Source organism: Musa acuminata, chromosome BXJ2-11 (assembly GCF_036884655.1).
Source record: "Musa acuminata AAA Group cultivar baxijiao chromosome BXJ2-11, Cavendish_Baxijiao_AAA, whole genome shotgun sequence".
NCBI classification, from domain to species: domain Eukaryota; kingdom Viridiplantae; phylum Streptophyta; class Magnoliopsida; order Zingiberales; family Musaceae; genus Musa; species Musa acuminata.
In genome coordinates, this window is record NC_088348.1 from 32790568 (window position 1) to 32813457 (window position 22890).

Consider the following 22890-nt stretch of genomic DNA (forward strand, 5'->3'; position numbering starts at 1 on the left):
ACTTAACCCAAGATCCTCTCCGGTTTCCTCCCCATTCATGATCCATACTTATCATACTTTGGGATACGTGCATAAATTCGGTCACTGTCTTTAAGATCCGTGCCTACGAGTGATAAATCCATGCAAATGGTGAAATATTGGATCTTAAATTACAAGCTACAGACATACCCGATAAATCCTTTCCTGATTCCATTTAAGTGGATTCTACGAATCCGGATTTAAAATATCCGACCCGGTAATATCCGTAGCTTGGAATCAAGAAAGACCAACTTTATTCTGATGCCGGCCTTACGTAAACTGCCTCTGAAACAACGTCGCCTCCATGCAGAGACAAAGCAGCCGAAGCCATGCAGTGCTATTTGGCCGGCGTTTTTGCTTTGACATGCGTCGAAGAGAGAGAGATCAGTCACCGAACGTTGGAGGTGAATGGGATCAACATGCACGTAGCGGAGAAGGGAAAGGGGCAGGAGGTGCGGTGCTCCTACTCCACGGCTCTCCGGAACTCTGGTACTCGTGGCACCACCACATACTCGGGCTTTACCGGTACCCGGCCTCCTTGCCTACGGCGACACCGCCGCCCCTCCCTCCGTCGCCTCCTAGCCTTCCCCACCCCCCAAAAGACCACTCTCCTTCGACCCTGCGCATCTCATCTTGGTATTTCGGAGCAAATAAGAAGGTAAATAAACACTTTGGGATGATCACGAGAGCAATCTGGTCCTCTTCTGTGAGACAAGATGCAAATTTTCCCTTTCGATGAGGAGATTATAGATCTCTTGCCAACTTGGTTGTAGTTTTCCGACACAGTTGGCTGTTTGCACACCAGGTGGTGTTTGTGCTCTGCGACGCTCTTGCGGCTTGGTAAGTATGCATGCTGAGACCCCAGACAGAGGGAAGGCACCAGTGAGCCTAAGTGTTGCTTTTGTGCCTCGCAACCAGCCATTAAGCACGTAGAGAACAACAGGTCTCTTTTTGGGGATTACTTCTTTCGTATGCTCAGCAAGATCCCTTGATACTTGAATCAGCTAAGAGTCCAAAGGACTGAGTCTAAATCGGAGACTTAAGAGATGATTGCATGAGGGAAGAGGCCTTCCTTTTATGGGTCATAGTTTAGGTAATAATTTGACGCATGCATCCGTAGACCATGCATATACGTCCTTTGATGCATGCATCCCAAAGCTGCGGCGACCGGAAAACTCGAGCGCAAGGTGCGCATGAATCGGTTCGACTCGTTGACGGCTGCTCACCGACGAGGAAACATAGAGCTTTGAAGGGGTAATAGTTATATATATATATATAACAAAACGACAAATGGGCGACCGGACCGAGGCTAAAAAGATCCGTCCGTCTGTTCCCCGAATTCCCATCAAAGCTGAGACTCCCTCCTTACCATGTTCCTGCGGAGCAGCAGACGCAGGCCTCCCTTCTTCCTTATGTATCGCCCCCATTTGCCACCACCAGCAGCAGCAGCAGCAGCACAGGGGAAGGGAAGAGAGGAAGAGGTCGAAGTTTGTGCGGTAGTAGCAGTAAAATGGCGGGTTTGAGCGTTCTTCTAGAAACCCAAAAGACCTTCCCAAAACACACCCATGTCATAAGCAAGACTTCCTTCCTCAAGAACTCTACCTTCTCCTTCTCCTCTACATCTGTTTCTGCCCGTCGGAGCACTTTTCTGGAACACTGCTGCCTCTGCAGGGGAAAGCTTCAACAAGGCAAAGATATATACATGTACAGGTCAGGAACAAACCAGGGAACGAGCACCTCTCTCTCTCTCTCTCTCTCTAAAGGGCTTTATGCAGCTTGCTTTTGGCTTAGTATATACTATTTCAGAGGAGACCGAGCCTTCTGCAGCGAGGAGTGCCGGTGCAGGCAGATCTTTATGGACGAGGAGAGCGGAACGAGGGACTGCTGCTCCCTCGCCGCAGCAGCAGCAGCAGCGGCGGTGGCGGAAGGGACGTACCCAGCGGAGCGCCGCCGGGGGAGGGCGGCCGCTTGCCGCTGGTTTTGCTGACGCGGGCAGCTGTCGGATTGTTTTGTTTGACGGAAACACCCTCCGTCGTTTTGTTCTTTTTTGATGGGGTCACGAAGGATAAGGCTATTTTGGTCTTTACGGTTTACGTCGTTTTATTTATAGTCCCGATATATATAATATATACACGTATGTGCGCCATCTCACATATAGTAGATATAATAAATATGAGGTATTTTGGAGGAACACATCATCGATTGATGAGTCACATAATTCGGTAATTTAGCGTACATCATCATCATTTCTTTAATATACGTCTTTGTAACAATTATTATAAGAACCATTAAATTCTTATATTTTAAGAAAAGTGAACCATAAATTTCTTTTTACGATCGATTCACGATGAATTATTTATTTTTACGATTTTCTCTTTTCAGGATAAAGATACAAAAAATATAACTCTATAAATTAAGCATTTCAAAGATTAATATTATTTTATTTAAGAAATACAAATAGTGTTATTATATACAATTTTATGCTGAGATTATTTTTTGGACTCGAACATTATTATCACCGAAATAACAACAGTGCTGCACTAAATATGACACAATAGATGATCAAATATGCATTTGAGTGTCGAGGAAAGATAACCAACACAATGAGAGGATCCGAAAGGAATCGCTTGCAGCTACAAGTAGAAAGTGCAGCCACCAACATGGTGGAGAAGAAAAGAACATGAGTATCCTACATTGCTGCTGTACATGAACAAAGCTCTTAGTGTTGTTTACACATGGTGTTTCCGGCTTGATAGACAAGCTTGGCTCTCCTGATCATTTAAAACAGAGAGTTAAATTAGTCGTAAGCTCTACCAAAGTACCAGAACTGCAACAGAGTTAGTGCAAGCTCCGGCGGATCCACACCCATTAGATCTCCCCCTTTGGAGCCGAGTTAAACTTCGACAAACGATTGAAGACACGTCAAACTTTGCCAGTTTCTGACTGGAATTCACAATAACATATTAGAATCTTCAACAAGCAAAAGGAAGCAAATCAGTAATGAGAAACTGCAGTGGGAAAGGGGATACCTTCTTAGGTGCTGTTTTTAATGCATTGGAGCTGCCTGGAGTAGACATGAAATCATAGGGTTTCAATATCTCAAATGAACAGAATAGGTTTTTGTCTATGCTCAACAATGCACCTGCATTATCAAACTCTCCACAGTAGTTTGGTGCCGAAAATAAAGTAACCAATCGCCGATTTGCAAAAAATTCATAACCATCCTCAACTACCTAAGAGGAAATATACTGTTAGCAACATTTACAAGTACAGAGAAAAGGAAAGATGACAAAGTAAGCCAAAGCTCTACTGACTTGGTGACCGCGGCATATGAGATCAAGCTCATGCTGGTCCAAAAACTCTGCAAGCTTATCAGCGCCAAATGTAACCGAAACGCCGCGATCGCTCTCAGCCCATCCTTGAATCTTAGGATCAGGATCGGACCAAAGCAAATCACAAAGAAGACCATAATCCGGTATTTCAGTGGGCCTTTTGATATCTCTGATTTGGTCCAAGCTATTCAACTCCGGTGAAAGGCCCCCATGCATACACAATATCTTTTTATCAATTAATGCTGCCATTGGTAAATAATTAAAACTATCACAGAATGTCTTCCAGAGACGAACGTTGAATCTCCTTTTACATTCGTCGTAAAATCCATAAACTCGATTTATTTTTGCATCTTCATGATTTCCACGTAGTAGAAAGATTTTATCAGGGTACTTGACTTTATATGCCAGAAGCAAACATATCGTCTCCAAGCTTTGTTTGCCTCTATCCACATAATCCCCAAGAAATAAATAAGTAGAATGAGGAGGAAAGCCACCTTTTTCAAATAACTTCAGAAGGTCAAGATATTGTCCATGTATATCACCTGAAATAGATGTCAAAATTGGTATTTTGGTAGCTATTGGGAACAAGATTTTTTGCTTAGTTATGCCCAGTGGCCTGACCAAGAACTTCACATTTTGATCAATGAAAACTTTGAAGCATTCTGGAAATAAAGGGTTGAGATTGGTATCAATTCACAAAGGGAAAAACATACTTTATTTGTTGATGCATTTTATACTGATTTTGTTCTCCGTTTCAGTCTGCTGCAACTATGGCCGAGGCAGACTTTCTGGGTCAGTCCAAGCAATGAAATAAAACAAGAACCTTGAGCCAAGCAGACAACAATCACCTGATAGAGCAGCCATTGTAACTGAAATAGGTGATTTCATGTATCTTTTCTGCTAATATTATTTTTTGACTTATTATCCTTTTCTATTTTCTCAGTTGGAACACAATTCCTCAGACAAATAACTAATTGCAGTCGTTGTTTGGCATGGTGGTGTAGAGAAAAACATGAAGTCCAAGGAATCCGATCAGATGTCTCTATCAGCCATATTATTTGTTTTATTAATAACAAATATTAGGATGTAATTGTTTATAATAGTGGATACTATTCCCAAGAATTCTAATTCAATTCAACTCAACTCAAATATATAATATGTGGATTTATGTAAATTTAGTCAGCTAGTCGCAAATTACAAGCAATAGTGCCACATTGACTCTGTCAAGCATAGCATCACAAAAGAGGCAAAGGACCATGTAGCGCTTTGGACAAAAGCAGGTGGGTGAAAGAGTGTTCATGGAAGTTGCCTATCCAGAATGGTAAAATATTAAGAAATAATTGAATGGAAAGCTATAACCCGTTGTTAATTACATGAGGTAATATAGCTTGCAAGTGATCAATAGGTTGTTTTTTTTGCATCAATGAGATAAGAACATTATTTTAGCTCGCCACTTGATGATCCTAAAATCTTCATTTGTCCTATGTTATGTGAACCCTACATCCTTCCAAAGTCTAGCATTGTAATTTGAGCATTATATAAAAAGAACTGCATTAAGAAGCTGACTCTATTTTAGTCACACAGCAAACTGGTCTAGTTAAATGCCATTTGACAATGATCATCTGCCTAAAAGCTATACATAACATAGTGTTAATATGATCTAAGTTTGATGTGGTATCTTGAAGCCAAGGGCTTTGTTTGGATCTTGCACTCGCTTATGCAAAGCAACAAAGTCGATGAATTCATCTATTCAAGTAATTCCCTCATCTAATCAGTCTCAAGTAGCAACCATAGAATACAAACTATCAAATTACCATAACAGAGACTTTGAATATGGTTTAACCCACCAAAGTGCATCCTTTGTAGGTCTGGAAATCTCAGCGTCAATGTCTCCTCTCCTGCATTTTCGAAATGGAGGGGGATCCACGTCCAGAATGATAGGAGGGCCTAAAACTCAACTCGACCACTCACTCCATTATCTCAGCCCCTCGGTAGGATTTGCCTCATAGCACTCTTCTACTCAGTGGAACACTTCGATCTGGAACAACTCTACATCTTAGACTTGTGCCGTATCGGTTCGCTTCAACTCCATGAGGCATCCCGCCTCGACCCACTTTGATACTCCCATAATCAATTACGTGTTGTCTACCTCAGCAAATTAGCAAGGCGACCAAATCTGACCTCATCAAATGGGGAAAAAGATGAAGACGACATTCTAACTTTCATTCCGTGGAAATTCCTCCACTGTTGACCTTGACCTTTCAGCAGCTTTGGATAGAAGAATAAATCACAGATAAATGAAATCTATACATTGACTAGGACATTGATATTTGTGAAGCAAGATTTGTTGATCATGTTAATCACGAGAAAGTTGATACCGATTTCACGGGACAATTGCCGATATGTTTTCCTTAATGCTATTCGCAACATTATAAGGCCCCAAAAGCATTCTATTCGATAGTATTATTATGCGCCTAACTCGATGACGATCAAAGCTCTAAATCACAAGCCAGGAAATCGCGAATCTAAAGTAGCGACGTATCGAATGCGACCAATGTCAAGGATGAGATCGGGAATCCGACAACCAACCGCAAATCTTGATGGGGGCGTGGAGTTCGAGGAGGTTGGGCTGGGCGCGGAAGACGTGCTTGGCTTCGATGCAGAGCTGGCGGATCTCCGACTCCGAGAGCTGGACCTGGCGGCCGCCCTGCCTGCCTTCCAACAGCCGGTGGATCACGTCGTCAAGCACGGGCCCTTCCATGGCCCCCATCGAGCTCTTCGTCATCAACATCTTCCCCGCCTCCCGATCTCGATTCGCCTCTCTCCCTCACACGCACACTCTCTCAATCTGTCGATCTGTCGAGGAGGAGACGATCTTTTGATTTCTTTTCTTCGTTGTTTTCTTTATATGAAGAAGAATTCAAAAGCGCGTCCATGCGAAATAGCCGTTGATTTCGGGAGATCGGGTGCGTCTCAGCGGTCCGATTAAGCGGGCGGTGGCCCCCGATTGCTGCAAAAATGGATTTCGAGTGATGGGTACCGCTTCCACGCGCACATACCACGCGACAATCTTACGCGGAAGACGACAGTAAACACTTTTCTCATCCAACGACAAGGGAGCTGCCACATCAACGCACAGTGTTCCACCGTGTGAGTGAGTGCTTTCGGGTCCGTTTGGGGGTCATGTCGGCTTTGAGTCAATTTTATCTTCCCGATTTATTTAATTGTTACTTGACGTAATCTATACATACACAACATATGCGTTAAAATTTGTGCAGCGCATGATCGCATCAGGGCCGAGATTAAGGCAGAAATGTGTTCAAGAACATTAAATAGATGAACTACAATCATGCGACAACAAACACAGACATTTCTGAAGACGTTTTACATCCTGCACTTGTGATAACAATGCCTCATCTTGTTCTAATGATCGATCACATATATTGGATGTGTTTGCCGTTGCAGATCACAAACTTGTTATAGGGTCGATTACATAAATCATTTCCAGCTTCATACAGGATGAGATGTTTATCTCTTCTTATAGGTCCTAGCAAAATCTATACTATTCACAAACAGATGATTCCAACAAACAAGTCCATATTCCGCTCGTTCTTGTGGGCAGTCAGAGATCTGTTGAGCAAGGTTCAACTGATGCCTCATAAGACTCCCTTAACCATAGAACAACGGGGGGCCATGAAACATGAAAGAAATCAAAGGCATTGACCAAATAGTTCAGTTTGGTAATAACAATTAACTAGACATTTCCGGATAGAATGATCCCTTTGTTTGGACGAAAGCCACTATTATTAACTTGGTTCTTGCACAAACCAAGTCTACAGATTCGCAAGGAAAACAGGTGATGATGCTTTCACTCATCAAAGCAAACAGTACGAAACCCATCCATGTTGCTGCTCTGGTCAAATTGGGAAGGGATGCTTATGAGAACAGCTAATGGTGACTGCTCGCTTTGCCCCCTTCAGCTTCCTCTGCCTTCCGTGCAGCTGCTCGTATCTGACGCTGCTCCTCCTTGTAAACACGGTTTCTACGTCGGAACTGCACTACAAATTCGCATTTTGTCAAATATAGGATCACAGACTTCTAGCTTGTTATCTTTTCAGAACATGACATAGGTCAAAAGATGCATGTTTCTTAAGATTAAACATTCTAACCAAAAAAAAAAAGAAAAAAAAGCTTATATGATACCTTAATCCACTTACATCTAGCATAAACATGAATTACATTAAAGGACATTTTGTAAACCTGTGAATCAGAGATAACAGAGAAGGACAATCTAATGAAATATTTCCATCGTTAAAAACTCTCAGAAGTGTTCGGAAGCACAAACTAAATATAGCTTATAAACCTTTGCCCCAGCGTACCTCAAATTTCTGGTTAAGCAGCCTGTGATGGATGAACCAAATGGACATATTTATTTGACCAGGACATATGATAGCAAAGATTTCATTCATTTATGCAAGAAAACCAACACAATTATTGAGAGTTATTTTTTAATGTTAGCCTGCGAATCAGAGAGAATGGAGTGGGACAATCTAATGAAATATTTATCCGCCGTCAACAACTCTGAAAAGTGTTCAGAAGCACAAACTAGATTATTTACCTCACCCACACATATCTCAAATTTCTGGTCAAGCAGTAAGCGATGAATGAACAATGTGCACATATTGATTTGACCGGGACTCGACAGCAAAGTGCTTATTCATTTTATGCAAGAAAACCAACACATTTCTTGAGAGTTATTCTTTAGCTATAAACCTGGAACAAGTGCTAAATCTAGGGTCTAGAAATCATGACCTCATTCATTGAAAATGCATCATTGCTTCACAAAAAAGCAAAGGAATAACAAAAAAAAAACCACATGAAAGTCAAAGTCATGTTACATAATGGTGTACTTTCTGTTTACATGATGGTAAACGAAACACAAACATGAAAGCAGAAATAGGTTATGTAGCGACACATTCTTAGCAACATTTCAGACTAAGAATCCTCATAAATTGCAAATAAGTTAGTGCAGATCAATGTATATCATAGGTTCCAAACCTGATGATTGCTTTATAAAATAACTTGGAGCAGTGAATAGAAGCTAACAATTGAAAATTCTTGCAATAATTGAAAAGGTACAATTAATGGCCAAAAGAAAGGACATGTATCAAGCAAAAAAGGAGTGACAGTGATAGCATTAAATATTTTAAATAGTGAACATTTTGCGAAACGGCCCAAATTATTAATATATGGGGTGGTCTAGAGCCACTCATAACCATAGAAATGACATCTTCAATCAAAAGAAAAATGGTACTATGGACAAGAAATAACTAAACAGGTCCTGACACTGAAGAAGGAATCACAAACAAGGATTACCTCATAGCTCTTTCTATTTCCGGCAACATAACAAAAAACAACAATAAACTCTAGTACAAAACCAAGAGAACTTCAAAATGCCGATAACTCCTTTATGCCCTAGTCATTTCACAGAAAAATTTGGAAGATCCAGAAAAAAAAAAGTTCAAATGTATTTAAGTTTTTTTTTTCCTACCTAGAATTTATTGAACCTTGAAGTAGAAAATAAATGAAGGGAAAGAACCAGACTTGCTGTGGCCATTCAAGTGTTCTATTCCTTTTCACCTTCACCAGAAGCAAGGCAGTGGGAACTCCTACAATCTTACAGCAATTTTCTTTAGGCAAACTGAATCTGATGAAATTGCTTGAAGATTCAAGCCTGCTGATGTACTTTTTCTGAACTGAAAATATTATGGAACTTTGTGATTTTCTTACGTTAATACTCATCTTCCAGCAGATTACACCAGGTATAGTTCATTGTATATTCAAAACAAGTCATTTCTCTTCCCAATGCGAAATAAACTGATATAAAGAGGTGTATAAAGATAAGCAATTACTGCAAGTTGCAACCTACGAAACCACATGTCGCTAAAGTCTAAAAAAATCAAGGCCAAGCGTTATGAGCCTGATATGAACAAAATAGATAACATCTATACTGACCCATAAATTCTTAACTATTGGACTCCACTACCACTTCTCACTGGCAATATTTTTCACTTTCCCAGGCCACCCATCTCTAGTGACCAACTAGGGGAGGGGGGTGGCAGGGGAGAGCGACTGGAGGAATACCTTTTTCTAATTGAAACTGAAACTAGAGAATTTATCATACAATGAAATCTAGATTTGGCTTAGTTGTGTAATTGCAATCGTATGTTTACTAGCCTGGTTTGACAGATATACCAGTCAAATGCACAAGACATATTGTGAGATATTCTGCTTGGCCAAGCAGCACCTTCACCTACATGTGCTCCATGGAGAAGAGGTTAAAATTGATTGCTCAAGAAAAAAAAATCCTCAAAAAACACATTTTTGTAAATCTTGAAATAAATTTTTTTAACAGGCTAAAGAGTTTGTTAGTAATGTACTTTTTCTTCTATAATTTCTGAATGTTGCATATCTTTTCTTCCTTTCCTTCATTGCTCACAGATGTCTCTATCAATACAAGAGTCGAATCATTTGAATTGTTTTTCCATTTGTATTCTTAATTCTTTATTTTTTGCTCACCCTGAAATTCTTATTCTAACAAAAATAAAAACGAGAAGTTGCTTTTGGTAAAGATAACTTAGTTTTAGGAGGTAACCATACCATTGTTTTGAGTGGTCAAGAATAAACTTCCTAAAATAGAAAATAATACATGAGAAGTGAACAATATGATTCTGCATTTATAAAATAAATTGCATGGATTTGCTAAATGTCACTAAGGCCCTAAATAACTCTCAGTTAGTTGGTCAAATTATATAACATATTGATTTACTAAAGGAAAATAAACATAATGCACAGATCAATGCCAAAAACAGAAGGTACATATTGTTTAGTTGCTAGACCTACATTGAAACATTGCTTTGCTCCAAACTTCTCGATCACCCTAAACTTCTAAATAACGTGACTACAGACCTTCTCAAAACTTGAAGATCAATACCAAAGTGCATTAAGATGTGAAACTACATAAAAATTCTGAGGCATTTCATTTTTGCATTAATTCCACTTCATTTTCTTCCACTACTAACCTTTTGAGTTTTTTTTCTCAGATTGAACTGTTTGCTGATTCCTAGTCGCTAATACATTAATCATCAGTCTACCAAGTTTCCCATATCTAATAATTCCCGGAAGCCAATTCAATCAACTTTTGTTGGTTTCTAGGCCCTTAGTTTTGTTTTGTCATTTCTCTAGCAAATTTCCAGCCTCAATCTGTAGATATTTTCATAAAAATATATCTATAAATTCATTATAATTGAAGTTATAATGGGATAAATAAAAACTTAAAAACAAAAACATGAACAGAACGCCTCCTATCATGCCCAAGTAATTAAATACAAACTTACACAACAAGGATCCTTCGATTCCCAACACAAAGGAGGGGTCCATAAATAGATCCAAAAATAATTTTTTTATAGCTTCATATCTTAAATAATTACTCTCTAAACCACAAAACACCTAATCTAATATAACTCGCTGCGAGAAAGAGTGCCAAAGCTCGTTGGACTATCTTGTATTTTTGTTCACCAAAATCAAACAGACCCAATTAACACGAAAGGTCCTCCTGAAATCCACAAAAAAATTCGTGAGCAACTTAGAAGTGAAATTGTTGTGAAGGAGCTTCATGAACTTCCTAATGCACTTCCGTTTATTCCTTAAAGGACGGATGATCACAAGGGGCTAGCCTTGCATAAGAGAACCGCAATCCTGAACTGACTGCCGATCCTGGTACAATTCAAAACTAAGCTAGCCTTGAATGAGAAAAGGATTTGCAATGAATCCAACGCTATCCTTCCACTCTGTCCTTAGAGATTGAACCCTTGTTCTCTATTCATCAATTGCGGATTATGCCCAAAACAGAAGTCCGAGTCCTGTTAGATCCGACAGTGAATGATGCAGCGTCGCATGAACGACTTAGCGACATAGGCACAGATTGGTAAGATCTTAAAGAAGAAGAAAAACGAGAGGAAGAGAGTGGAATTTGAGGGTAGGGATGGGATGACCTCTTTGGCGTGATGGAGGCACTCGAAGTAGTCCTCGCGGACGAGGGCGCAGTCTTTGGGCTCCCGGCAGCGGGACATGCACTCGCTGAAGTCGATCCAGAAGTCGTAGCATCGCCCCTTGTTCCCCGTTATCCCCCAGCCCGATGCCATCTCCTCTCCTTCTCCGCCGCTCTGCCGATTCTTCTCTTTCCCCTTGCGTTCTCCCCCAAATCTCCGCTTCGATCTGGACACGGGCGACAAAAGAAAGAGGTCTATAAGCGATTGTTGGAATACGGCTAATCTCCGCCGTCCGATGGATAATTTGGGATGAGATATTAAGCGTCCGGGTTTTTGATCGGGTCAGGAATGGTCACGTCCAGCAATTCAACACTGACCGGCGATGCACCGATCCGACCCGATTAAATCAGATTGATTTTATTCGATAAATGGAAAATATTGGTTTCGGCTCTGGTTTTAACCCGATCCAGAACCCGCTAACTTCCGTGTAACATGTTCCGCGGAGTCCCATAAACTCGAAGTTATTGATCGATCTACCCAACCAAGCTAGCGGCCAAGATCAAGTCACGCGGTCGCGCAGCAAAAGATATATCTTATTCCACGAGATATCCTAACAAGGGCATGCATAAGAGCCGCCGCAGTGGGAACGCTTCCATCTCCATCTTTGCGAAAACCCTAACCCTCTGTGCGGCGGTGTCTGTAACGAGAGCAGAGGTAACCACGATGAGTCGCGGGGGAAGCGCAGCGGCGGCGGCGAAGGGTGGGAAGAAGAAGGGCTCGACCTTCGTGATCGACTGCGCGAAGCCGGTGGAGGACAAGATCATGGACATCGCCTCGCTGGAAAAGTTCCTCCAGGAGCGGATCAAGGTCGCTGGCGGCAAGGCTGGCGCCCTTGGCGACGCCGTGACCGTCACCCGGGACAAGAGCAAGATCACCGTCACCTCGGAGGGCCCGTTCTCCAAGCGGTAACCTTCGTGCCCTGATCTCTTGATGTAGATAGATCTCTGAAGTATCTTCCTTTACTTTTCCTCCATTTCTTCTAAGGCTGAATCGACACATTTCGTTAGCGAATCTATCCTTGTTTATACATCATAATCTGTGGCGTCAATTTGATTTGTTTGGGGAGATGTTGTGTTTCCTTTTTCCTAGTAACCCATCTCAAGCGAAATGTGTGAACTGAGCCCTATTTCGTATGCTAGGTTATGTGCACTTGATTTTGTGGATTAAAATGGTGGATAATCGAAGCAAATTTTAGCTTCTGTGGCACTTTGGATTACAATTTCCATTAAAATTTGGTGTTTGGATATGTGAATTAGATGAATGAGTACCTTCAATATGGATGGAATGTTGTGGACTGCGGTAATCTCAGGTTTGTGGCACCTTGTTTTGAGCTATTAAGCATTCTTAAGTCGCTGGTAAGCAATTTAGACTTCTATATATTGATGTATATGTTGATTTTTATGTTGTCTGCATATGGTTAGTATCTGTTTGATTGTAACATCTCCTACCGAGTACTATAATTCTCAGAGCACACATAGCCATGTTGTTCATAGTTTGAGTCAGCCACTTCAAGGATTGTAGTCTGAAGGTTTTGACTACTTGTTCGAACATTGCTTTTCTTGTTGTCATAAATGACGGCAGAATAATGTGTGATCATATGGAGAACTAATTTACCATACATGCAATTTGTTGTGTTTGTCATTGTTACGGAGAACTAATTAACAATATATACATTTTGTTGTGGCCATCATTGTCGTCATTCGTTCTTCCAACAAGTCTGCAACTGGAATTTCTTTTTTTTTTTCCTTTGACAACAATAGATCACCATCGACAACCCTTTCGTCACAAGGAATGTAATTGTTGTGTAGAGGAAACTTACATAATGCTTCTTTTCTTTTGGTTTAGGTACTTGAAGTACTTGACAAAGAAGTACTTAAAGAAACACAATGTGCGGGATTGGTTGCGAGTTATTGCTTCAAACAAAGATCGCACTGTCTACGAACTCAGATACTTCAACATTGCTGAGAATGAAGGCGAGGAGGAAGATTAATTTTGCTCATCAGAAGTTGAGGTTATTAGGAGGTTTTCTCTTAAATCTGGCACGTTATATTTTCCAAATTAAAAGTACTCGATCAACGAGTTTATATTAGTAATCGAACTGTGTGCTGCAAGTTTTACCTATGTGCTGTGGTTGTTTTCAGTGTTCTTATTGCACGAGTCCTCTCTTCTGTGGCCTCTAACTGCAGTTTGTTTCTACAAAATCCTGTTAAAATTTATCTTAGAACCATATGCAACTTATCAAGCATCAGTATTTCATGTCCATATCGCTTCATTTTCCTAGTTGCATCCTTGTGTTTTGTGTACTGAAAAGGTGCCATGGGGATTTATCCTGGCGTTTTGTAGGCTCCATCTGCTGGTGATAGATGCTGATGAGGAAAGTTACAATGCCATTGCTAACAAGGTTGTTTATGAATTAGTTCCATGTCTATCAATGAAGACTTTTTCCTTTGTCTTCCCACCTAAAGCATTTCTAATTGGTTTGATTGGCATCACTGAAGAACAAAAGTTCCCCCAGTTTAGGGCAGCCACACAAGGTGGTAAATCCATCAGCCATAGGTTGCTTCTATGCTAGGATAAAGGAGGGACCATCCTCATCAATCTGATAGAGACTGATCCCGATCTCCACGCAAATGAATAATATTACAAAGATTTAAGTGGTGCCAATGAAATTTAAGACCACTAAATGCTTTTTACATAGTCTTAAAAGTCAAATAACAATTATTCTTGAATTATAAAGAAATAAAATTTCTCATGAACCTAAAAGATCGGAAAATTACTCCTGAATTATATAGATGGATTGATAGATAGGTAGTCAAATTATGTATAAAAATGTGGTGGACTGCACTACAACGATGGAAGAATGCGTTAGGCTACTAACAACGTCATGAAATTTGAAAGAAGAAATTAAGTCCAAAGACTTGTATAAAAAATAAGAACTTTGAGGGGCCAATATGCGAAATTACCTGTCATGTAGGACCCGCACAATCCTATCCAACGGGCGCGTGTGGGGACGAAGCAATAGACTAGTATAGTATAAAATTAACGTGAGCGGCACACTCCTTCGAACCCGATCTTATCCTTTGCCGTCGTGGGACCGCCCTCCGTTACCGTCATGATCAAATCCAACGGCTGAAGGAAACCCACTTGGACCGATCGTCGTTGGTCCCGCGCCCGACGAGATGGAATCCCCGCCCTTCTTGGATCAGCCTATAAACACATACCCGCTCTCTTACCTTCCTCGGCTCCCCACTCGCAGTGGATAAAGCCGACGCCTTCAGGAAGCTTCAGTGGAGTGCAAACGTGACTCTTTACTCCATGGGGCTCCTCGACAAGCTCTGGGACGACACCCTCGCCGGCCCCCGCCCCGAGTCCGGGCTCGGCCGCCTCCGGAAGTACTCCTCCTTCGCCTTCCGCCCGTCCTCCTCCTCCCCTCTCACCCCCGCCGACAAAGGTACAACGGAGCAGACCCTCTCTCTCTCTCTCTCTCCGTCTTCCTTTCTTGAGCTTGTAGTTTGGGAAGGCTTGCGGATCTGGCGTATGAAATCCATGGCAGATGAGGCGGCGACCGGTGGCCTGGGAAGGCCATACGGCGACGAGGGTTCCGCGGAGGCGGCGGCGGCGCCGAGGGTAACGAGGAGCATCATGATAAAGAGGCCTGCCGGGTGGGCGTCGCCAGGGGGCGGGACGCCGCCGTCATCGCCGGCAGGCTCGACCCCGCCCGTCTCTCCCTTCTCCGGTACGATCTACGGCGTCAGTCGTTCGCCTACGTTCTCAGGGCAGGAGAAACCTCCGCAGGTTTCCTTTTCTTGTTGTGAGTGCTTGTGACGGTTGATTAGTTGGTGTGAACGAGCAGGAGCGACCCGTTTTAGGAGGAAGTCGATGTCGGACGCGCAGGCAAGGAAAGCGGACGCGGTCGCGGTGGAATCCACGAGCTCTTCTTGTCCTCCCTTCGAACTCTAACTCATGTTCGCCTGCTGCTGCTGCTTTAGAGAGACTGTTGCTTGGAGAGAAATCGCTGTGCGATGATCAAATAGCTCTATGTGGGTGGTTGTACGTTAGAGAAGGAGGCGATGCTGTTTGTGTTACTCATCGAGGTGTTGTGTGTGTAGTTTGTGTCGAGAGAGAGAGAGAGAGAGAGAGAGAGAGGGAGAGATAATCTTTGTTCTTAGGCACCAGCGTGGTGTAATAATGAGCTTTTTAGATATGTACATGGGAAAGTTGGTAGTGCCAGATTAATGCTGTGTTCTGTAAGTAGTTTGTATCAGAGAGAGAGAGAGAGAGAGAGAGAGAGAGGAGGGGATAATCTTTGTTCTTAGGCGATAGTTTGGTGTAATAAAGTGCTTTTTAGATATGTACATGGGAAAGTTGGTAGTGCCAGATTAATGCTGTGTTCTGTAAGTAGTTTGTCTCAGAGAGAGAGAGAGAGAGAGAGAGAGGGGGTGGGGGGGATAATCTTTGTTCTTAGGCGATAGTTTGGTGTAATAATGTGCATTTTAGATATGTACATTGTGCTTTTTAGATTGGTAGTGCCAGATTAATGTTTTATTACCTGATGAGTTCATGCTGGCTAATATTTTTTATTTTATTATTAACAATATACATATAAATATATTTATATGATAAATATTTATATTTTTTTATTATATCATATATTTGGATTTCGTTATCATGGATACTGCACATTTAGGTATCACCCACGTGGTAGCAAACAGAGAACCTTCGGACTGATGTGGAGTGAGACGACCACGCGACCTTCGCATTGTTCGACATCGTATAGGTCGGTGTCAGACGCCCTAGAGTCGTTCCATGAAACTCGAGACGGTGCCAACCCGAATGGTATTACGTGTGGCAACCCGTATGACGTCAGACATCCTAGAGCCGTTCCATAAAACTCGAGACGATACTGCACGACGCCCCTCAATGCCGGCTTTCCCTTAATGCAATCCATACCAACATCAAAATCAGTGAAGTCTAAATGTTCTAAAATATTATCCTTTACTAATCTTTCGATTCTTTCCTTGGAGATATGCCCCAATCATCTATGCCACAATATAAAAGATCTTTCATTATTGAAACTACGTTTCAATCTAACATTTGATTGCATGGTCATTAATGTCTTTGCAAACTCAAGATCCAAATTAATTCTGTACAAACCATCACAGAGAATTCCAGAACCAACTTTTATTGAATCATAAAACATACTGAGTTTGCCACTACCAAAAGAAAGACAATATCCTAACTCATCAATTCTAGAAAGAGAAACTAAATTTCTAAAAATTATAGAGACATAACATGTGTCAACAAGATCCATCAAGTGACCCGTCTCTAAGCGTAGACGATAAGTTCCCATTGATATCACTTTCGCTTTAAGACGATTTTCCATAACGATGAATCTTTCATGTTCTTTTGGTTTCCGAATTGAAAGAAATCCCTGCATGTTATTTGTAATATTAGTTGAAGCACCAGAATCAATCCACCAAGTGTTAGAAGGAATTCCTATAATGTTTGATTCGAAACATAGTCGATCAGCGCTTGGTGTCGGATAACCCAGAGCTGCTCCATAAAACTCAAGACGACATCGCGTAACGACAACCCGTGCGATGCTAGACACCTTAGGGCCATTCCACAAAACTCGGAACGGCACCGACCAATACGGGTTGGTCGACGCACATCCGTAGAGTACAAGTCATCCTTTCGAGGAGTCGACGACCATTAAAGGACCGCGTACGATCAACCACCCCAAAGCATATATAAAAGTCAACCCTTTAACGAATGAGAGGGTTAAGGAATATTGAACTCTCTATCTTTCCACTCCATTCTAATTTAAACTTCGGAGGGATTGAGTCGGGAAATCCTCCTCTCGATCTCGTCCTAAGTGTAGGGGCTTACGATGAAGAAGTGAATGGTGAGGCTCGCAGCTCAACCCGACTCGACGTTTGTTTCTTCCCCTCGATTCTCCGTCTAGGCAACATTACACATCCAAGATTGGACCTGTCATACTGACTCCTCGATCACAATGTAAAGATTCATCTATAATTATATCATTCAATGTTTTAAATATGAAACTAATGTAAAAAATTCAATGCATACAAATCCAGTTTGGCTGAGGGACTTAATTATCTGGAGGAGCGATGATTAGAGCTATGGGCAAGTGAAGATGTGTCTTTTATAATTTTATTGGGTGGGCATAAGATGTGTAAGTATATTTAATTATATCGAATAAATTTGAAAATTATTTTGCACCTTCAACTTTCACATCAATATTTAAGATATATTTAAATATATCGAATGAAAATTTAGATTCTTAGTTAAATATTAAATATATTTAATTATATGAAATGAGGTTTTGATCTCTCAATTTTTCATGAGTGGGTTTGGTATACTCATGTTTAAGGTGTAAAAAAAAAGATTGATTAGTCATAGAGTTTAATATAAATTACATCATGATTAAGATTTTTAACCTTTAATCTTTAATTAGTGGCTTTAATATCTTATCATCGTACTAATATTTAAGGTATTTTTATAAATTATTTTTGTTTACAATATCTGTAAACAGCTGCCAACTTCATTATAATTGTGTATACAATCTCGTCTCTGAATCAACATGATGGTCGGACCAAAAAAATTAGTAACTAGATTAGTTGATTTGGTCCACTAATCAGACCATTATAATATCGAGAAATTGGAAATACATGTAATCTATGTTTAAATGAGGTATAGCTCAAATGATAAAAATGAAGAATATCAACATAATAAAAGATAATTTGAACTTTAAAAATATTAAAATATTCTATTTTTATTATTTATCATAAATTATATTAAAAAAATATAAAAAATTAGGCAATGGGAGCCACAGACGCGGGATTACAACCTTTCCCTCCTTTTTCGCGGGTTAACGGTCACCATCCCACGCCAACCGTCAATTCCTCCGCCCAAAACGAACCTAAAGGAGGCAAACTAACTCCAACAAAGGAGCCTAACCGTTCACGTACCGCTGCTTCAACAGCTATAACAACCCCTTCTTCCTCCTCTTACCTCCCACTCCCCCTTATAGCAGCCTTGGGCTTTCCAGGGCGGGGAAGCCACACCATCTGCCCACCATGGAGGCCTGCCTCCGCTCTCTCCTCCTCCTCTTCCTTCTCTTCTCCTCCTCCTTGTCGTCCGCGTTAGCTCTCTCAAGCGTCGAAGCTGCCCTGATCGCCCGTCGCCAGCTCCTGGCATTGTCCAAGAACGGCGACCTCCCCGACGATTACGAGTTCGACGTCAAGGTCGACCTCAGCTTCCCCAACGCCCGCCTCCGCCGCGCCTACATCGGCCTCCAGGCCTGGCGGCACGCCTTATACTCCGACCCCTCCAACTTCACTGGCAACTGGGTCGGCGCCGACGTGTGCGGCTACCGTGGCGTGTTTTGCGCCCCGGCACTCGACGACCCGAAGCTCACCGTCGTCGCCGGCGTCGACCTGAACGGCGCCGACATCGCTGGCTACCTTCCCGTCGAGCTCGGCCTCCTTACCGAGGTCGCGCTCTTCCATATCAATTCCAACCGCTTCTGCGGCATCATCCCCAAGAGCTTCTCCCGGCTCGTGCTCCTCCACGAGCTCGACGTCAGCAACAACCGCTTCGTCGGGCCGTTTCCGATGGTCGTCGTCGGCCTACCATCTTTAAGGTACCTCGACCTCCGGTTCAACGACTTCGAGGGCGCCCTCCCGCCGGAGCTCTTCGACAAGGGCCTCGACGCCATCTTCCTCAACGACAACCGTTTCAGCTCTCCCATCCCCGACAACTTCGGCAACTCCACGGCGTCGGTGGTGGTTCTGGCCAACAACAAGCTCGGCGGCTGCATTCCCGGTAGCACCGGAAGGATGGGAGCCACCCTGAACGAACTCGTACTGTTGAACAACGGGCTCGTCGGTTGCTTGCCGTCCGAGGTGGGGGAGTTGGGCAACGCGACGGTGTTGGATGCGAGCTGGAACTCGCTCACCGGCGATCTCCCGACGAGCTTTGCGGCGTTGAGCAAGGTGGAGGACCTGGACTTGTCGCACAACGTCCTCACAGGAGTGGTACCGGAGAAGCTCTGTCGCTTGCCGAGCCTCACCAACTTCACGTTCTCCTTCAACTACTTCAAGGGCGAAGCCGCCGAGTGCGTGCCCTCGGCCGGGTCTGACGTCGTTTTCGACGACAAGGGCAATTGCCTTGAGAAGCGGCCCGGGCAGAAGTCGGCGAAGACCTGTTATCGGGTGTTGAGTCGCCCTGTGGACTGCAGCAAAGATAAATGTGGGTCTTCTCCGAGCTCTTCCACTCCCTCTTCGGCGACACCGACATCTCCGAAGTCTTCACCTAAGCCGGCTACGCCGTCTCCGAAACCTTCAACAAAGCCGGCGACGCCAACATCTCCGAAGGCATCACCTAACCCGGTGACACCGCCACCTCAGGAGCCATCGCCTGCGCCGGTGGCAGCAACCCCTCCAAAATCATCACCGAAGCCTCCAACGCCCAGGGCACCGGCGAAGTCACCGCCGCCACCTCAGCATTCCGAGTCGCCAGTGACACCGGTGCCCTCACCGCCACCAGCTCCGCATTCCGAGTCACCCGTGACACGAGTGCATTCTCCTCCTCCACCTGTAAGCACACCACCGCAACAGGCATTCGCCTCTCCGCCTTTTGCTCAGTCGCCATCCCAACCAGAGCTCCGCTCTCCACCTCCACCAGTAGTATCACCACCTCCACCGGTCTATTCTCCACCTCCTCCAGTCAACTCACCACCACCTCCAGTTCATTCATCACAACCTCCACCGTACTCACCACCCCCACCATCTGGATCATCATCTCAACCCCCACCTTCAATCAATTCACCACCACCACCACCACCTCCGCATTCCGAGTCACCCGTGACACGAGTGCATTCTCCTCCACCACCACCTGTAAGCACACCACCGCCTCAGTCATTCGCCTCCCCGCCTCTTGCTCCGTCGCCATCCCAACCAGAGCTCCGATCTCCACCTCCACAAGTAGTAATACCACCACCACCGGTTTCTTCTCCACCTCCTACAGTCAACTCACCACCACCCCCACCGTCTGGATCATCATCTCAACCACCACCTTCAATCAATTCACCACCACCACCACCCATAGCGTCATCTCAATCATCACCACCAGTACACTCTCCTTCATCCCCTGTATACTCACCACCACCACCCACAGTATCATCCCCATCACCAGCTCCGTCGGTAGCATCACCTCCAGCGCCCGTGTCATCATCTCCACCACCACCCACAGCATCATCCCCATCACCAGCTCCGTCGGTAGCATCACCTCCACAGCCCGTGGCATCATCTCCACCAACCCCCACAGCATCATCCCCATCACCGGCTCCGTGGGTAGCATCACCTCCACCGCCCGTGGCATCATCTCCACCACCACCCACAGCATCATCCCCATCACCGGCTCCGTGGGTAGCATCACCTCCACCGCCCGTGGCATCATCTCCACCACCACCCACAGCATCATCCCCGTCACCGGCTCCGTCGGTAGCATCACCTCCACAGCCCGTGGCATCATCTCCACCACCACCCACAGCATCATCCCCATCACCGGCTCCGTGGGTAGCATCACCTCCACCGCCCGTGGCATCATCTCCACCACCGCCCACAGCATCATCCCCGTCACCGGCTCCGTCGGTAGCATCACCTCCACAGCCCGTGGCATCATCTCCACTACCACCCACAGCATCAACCCCATCACCAGCTCCGTCGGTAGCATCACCTCCACCGTCCGTGGCATCATCTCCACCACCACCCACAGCATCATCCCCGTCACCGGCTCCGTCGGTAGCATCACCTCCACAGCCCGTGGCATCATCTCCACTACCACCCACAGCATCATCCCCATCACCAGCTCCGTCGGTAGCATCACCTCCACCGCCCGTGGCATCATCCCCACCACCACCTGTGTACTCACCACCGCCACCACCAGTGCAAACACCACCGCCCACAGCATCATCCCCATCACCATCTCCGTCGGCAGCATCAACTCCACCGCCCGTGGCATCATCCCCATCACCATCTCCATCGGTAGTGTCAACTCCACCGCCCGTGGCATCATCCCCATCACCATCTCCAACGGTAGTATCAACTCCACCGCCCGTGGCATCATCTCCACCACCGGCCGTAGCATCAACCCCACCACCGACAATGCACTCTCCACCACCGCCGGTGGCATCACCACCAGTGCAAACACCTCCACCACCCGTAGCATCGCCACCGCCACCAGTGCAAACACCAGCACCGGCCCCGGGATCTTCATCCCCTCCTCTTGTCTCCTCTCCGCCACCATCGACTTCATATCCTCCGGTCGTCTCCCCTGCTTCACTTCCTGAGCCCGACACGTTACCGCCGGTCGGCGGATTGAGCTACGCATCTCCACCTCCACCTATCTACAAAGGCTATTAAGCTGGAGTGGTCTCGTTCCCATTTCGACCATCCGTGCACTCGTCGGGGAAGAAATCATCTCGCTTAGGCTAAAGAGCATACCTTATTCCTTTTGGATGCATGCAATCCATCTTCTGCTCTGTAATGGATCTCCAATTCTCCATCTTTTATGTAACTTGATGATTATATGACAGTCTTTTCATTGCATTTTCACGGTGGAGCAATTTTTCACAGACAAATAATTGTTCTCGGGCTTGTCGATTGATGAAGTTCCATGCATAAGACGTTTACCTGACCACTAATAATTTACATCAATAAGGATCATTATGCTACGTGTATTAATGTCGGGTATGATTTCATATATTTCATGACATGATTGATTATGTTTGGAGGATGTTGTCATGCCAATCGTATCACTTAGTGCTTAGTTGTCGACTGTCTAACGCTTAGACGTTGTTGATTATCACAGTATTTCTCTATCAAAACACAAATCAACCAATTAGTATGCACCTTAACGAGCCTTATTTTAACTTTAAAATAAAATATTCTTGATAAAATTTGATTAATATTAGGAATGCTCTACTCAATCCTCTATCCTCTGAATTCCAAAAGGGTGCTTATTACTACGAGACTAATAATCATGGTATGTAATTTCGAATAGTATCGTTCGATATAGGCGGTACATACCGGTCCGATGGCATATCGGTACGAGGACCGCTCACTACCGGATGGAATGTGCTACAGTATTATGGTGCTACAGTAGAGAGGAAGAAATATTTAAAATCACTCGGCATGTCCTGGTGTATCGAACGGTATACGATATCATATTGTTCTGAGTCAACCTTGAAACATCGGTATATGATATTGCCTCCTTTGCTAATAATATAAAAAAAATTACTGAGGCTGTATGACATTAATAAGCAGTTTTTTTTTTTTTTTTTTCTAGTCAGTATACAATACACTATGGATGGAAAGTAACCACAGAATCTGCAGATGTGTACA

General features: G+C 43.8%; 5 protein-coding genes across 7 annotated transcripts; 3 read left to right on the forward strand and 2 right to left on the reverse strand.

Annotated features, from left to right (window-relative positions):
- Positions 1-2577: 2577 nt before the first annotated feature.
- Positions 2578-6218, reverse strand: LOC135627298 (serine/threonine-protein phosphatase PP1-like). 3 transcript variants are annotated; one of them, XM_065133344.1, is made up of 5 exons: positions 5940-6218; positions 3333-3892; positions 3161-3251; positions 3048-3082; positions 2578-2961 (listed from the first exon to the last, which is right to left on the reverse strand). In XM_065133344.1, exons 1-5 carry the CDS (start codon positions 6139-6141, stop codon positions 2941-2943), a joined length of 909 nt encoding a protein of 302 aa, XP_064989416.1. In that variant the 5' UTR covers positions 6142-6218; the 3' UTR covers positions 2578-2940. The 3 variants fall into 3 exon arrangements, with proteins under 3 accessions (XP_064989416.1, XP_064989415.1, XP_064989417.1); XM_065133343.1 differs by having other exon boundaries at positions 3048-3251; XM_065133345.1 differs by having other exon boundaries at positions 3048-3251; positions 5198-6143.
- An 833-nt stretch (positions 6219-7051) lies between these two features.
- Positions 7052-11635, reverse strand: LOC135626974 (NADH dehydrogenase [ubiquinone] iron-sulfur protein 5-B-like). The gene is made up of 2 exons (XM_065132854.1): positions 11405-11635; positions 7052-7403 (listed from the first exon to the last, which is right to left on the reverse strand). Exons 1-2 carry the CDS (start codon positions 11552-11554, stop codon positions 7299-7301), a joined length of 255 nt encoding a protein of 84 aa, XP_064988926.1. The 5' UTR covers positions 11555-11635; the 3' UTR covers positions 7052-7298.
- Positions 11636-12047: 412 nt separating this feature from the next.
- Positions 12048-13723, forward strand: LOC135627249 (large ribosomal subunit protein eL22z-like). The gene is made up of 2 exons (XM_065133263.1): positions 12048-12366; positions 13307-13723. The coding sequence occupies exons 1-2, from the start codon at positions 12125-12127 to the stop codon at positions 13449-13451; spliced, it is 387 nt and encodes a 128-aa protein (XP_064989335.1). The 5' UTR covers positions 12048-12124; the 3' UTR covers positions 13452-13723.
- Positions 13724-14694: 971 nt separating this feature from the next.
- LOC135627943 (dormancy-associated protein homolog 3-like) lies at positions 14695-16009 on the forward strand. The gene is made up of 3 exons (XM_065134411.1): positions 14695-14912; positions 15015-15197; positions 15315-16009. Exons 1-3 carry the CDS (start codon positions 14777-14779, stop codon positions 15419-15421), a joined length of 426 nt encoding a protein of 141 aa, XP_064990483.1. The 5' UTR covers positions 14695-14776; the 3' UTR covers positions 15422-16009.
- Positions 16010-18514: 2505 nt separating this feature from the next.
- On the forward strand, positions 18515-22037 carry LOC135627652 (pollen-specific leucine-rich repeat extensin-like protein 3). The gene has a single exon (XM_065133782.1). It carries the CDS (start codon positions 18562-18564, stop codon positions 21907-21909), a length of 3348 nt encoding a protein of 1115 aa, XP_064989854.1. The 5' UTR covers positions 18515-18561; the 3' UTR covers positions 21910-22037.
- Positions 22038-22890: the final 853 nt, after the last annotated feature.

Bases quoted from the DNA above. Each gene is read 5' to 3' on its own strand.
- LOC135627298 (XM_065133343.1), bottom strand. From the start codon at position 6,141: ATGTTGATGACGAAGAGCTCGATGGGGGCCATGGAAGGGCCCGTGCTT. The intron at 3,893-5,939 runs GTTGGTTGTCGG...CATCTATTTCAG, and splicing joins CGCCCCCATCAAGATTTGCG to GTGATATACATGGACAATAT. The intron at 3,252-3,332 runs GTCAGTAGAGCT...ATTTCCTCTTAG, and splicing joins TCATATGCCGCGGTCACCAA to GTAGTTGAGGATGGTTATGA.
- LOC135626974 (XM_065132854.1), bottom strand. From the start codon at position 11,554: ATGGCATCGGGCTGGGGGATAACGGGGAACAAGGGGCGATGCTACGAC. The intron at 7,404-11,404 runs GTCATCCCATCC...TTTGTAGTGCAG, and splicing joins GCCTCCATCACGCCAAAGAG to TTCCGACGTAGAAACCGTGT.
- LOC135627249 (XM_065133263.1), top strand. From the start codon at position 12,125: ATGAGTCGCGGGGGAAGCGCAGCGGCGGCGGCGAAGGGTGGGAAGAAG. The intron at 12,367-13,306 runs GTAACCTTCGTG...CTTTTGGTTTAG, and splicing joins GAGGGCCCGTTCTCCAAGCG to GTACTTGAAGTACTTGACAA.
- LOC135627943 (XM_065134411.1), top strand. From the start codon at position 14,777: ATGGGGCTCCTCGACAAGCTCTGGGACGACACCCTCGCCGGCCCCCGC. The intron at 14,913-15,014 runs GTACAACGGAGC...AATCCATGGCAG, and splicing joins TCTCACCCCCGCCGACAAAG to ATGAGGCGGCGACCGGTGGC. The intron at 15,198-15,314 runs GTACGATCTACG...GTGAACGAGCAG, and splicing joins GCCCGTCTCTCCCTTCTCCG to GAGCGACCCGTTTTAGGAGG.
- LOC135627652 (XM_065133782.1), top strand. From the start codon at position 18,562: ATGGAGGCCTGCCTCCGCTCTCTCCTCCTCCTCTTCCTTCTCTTCTCC.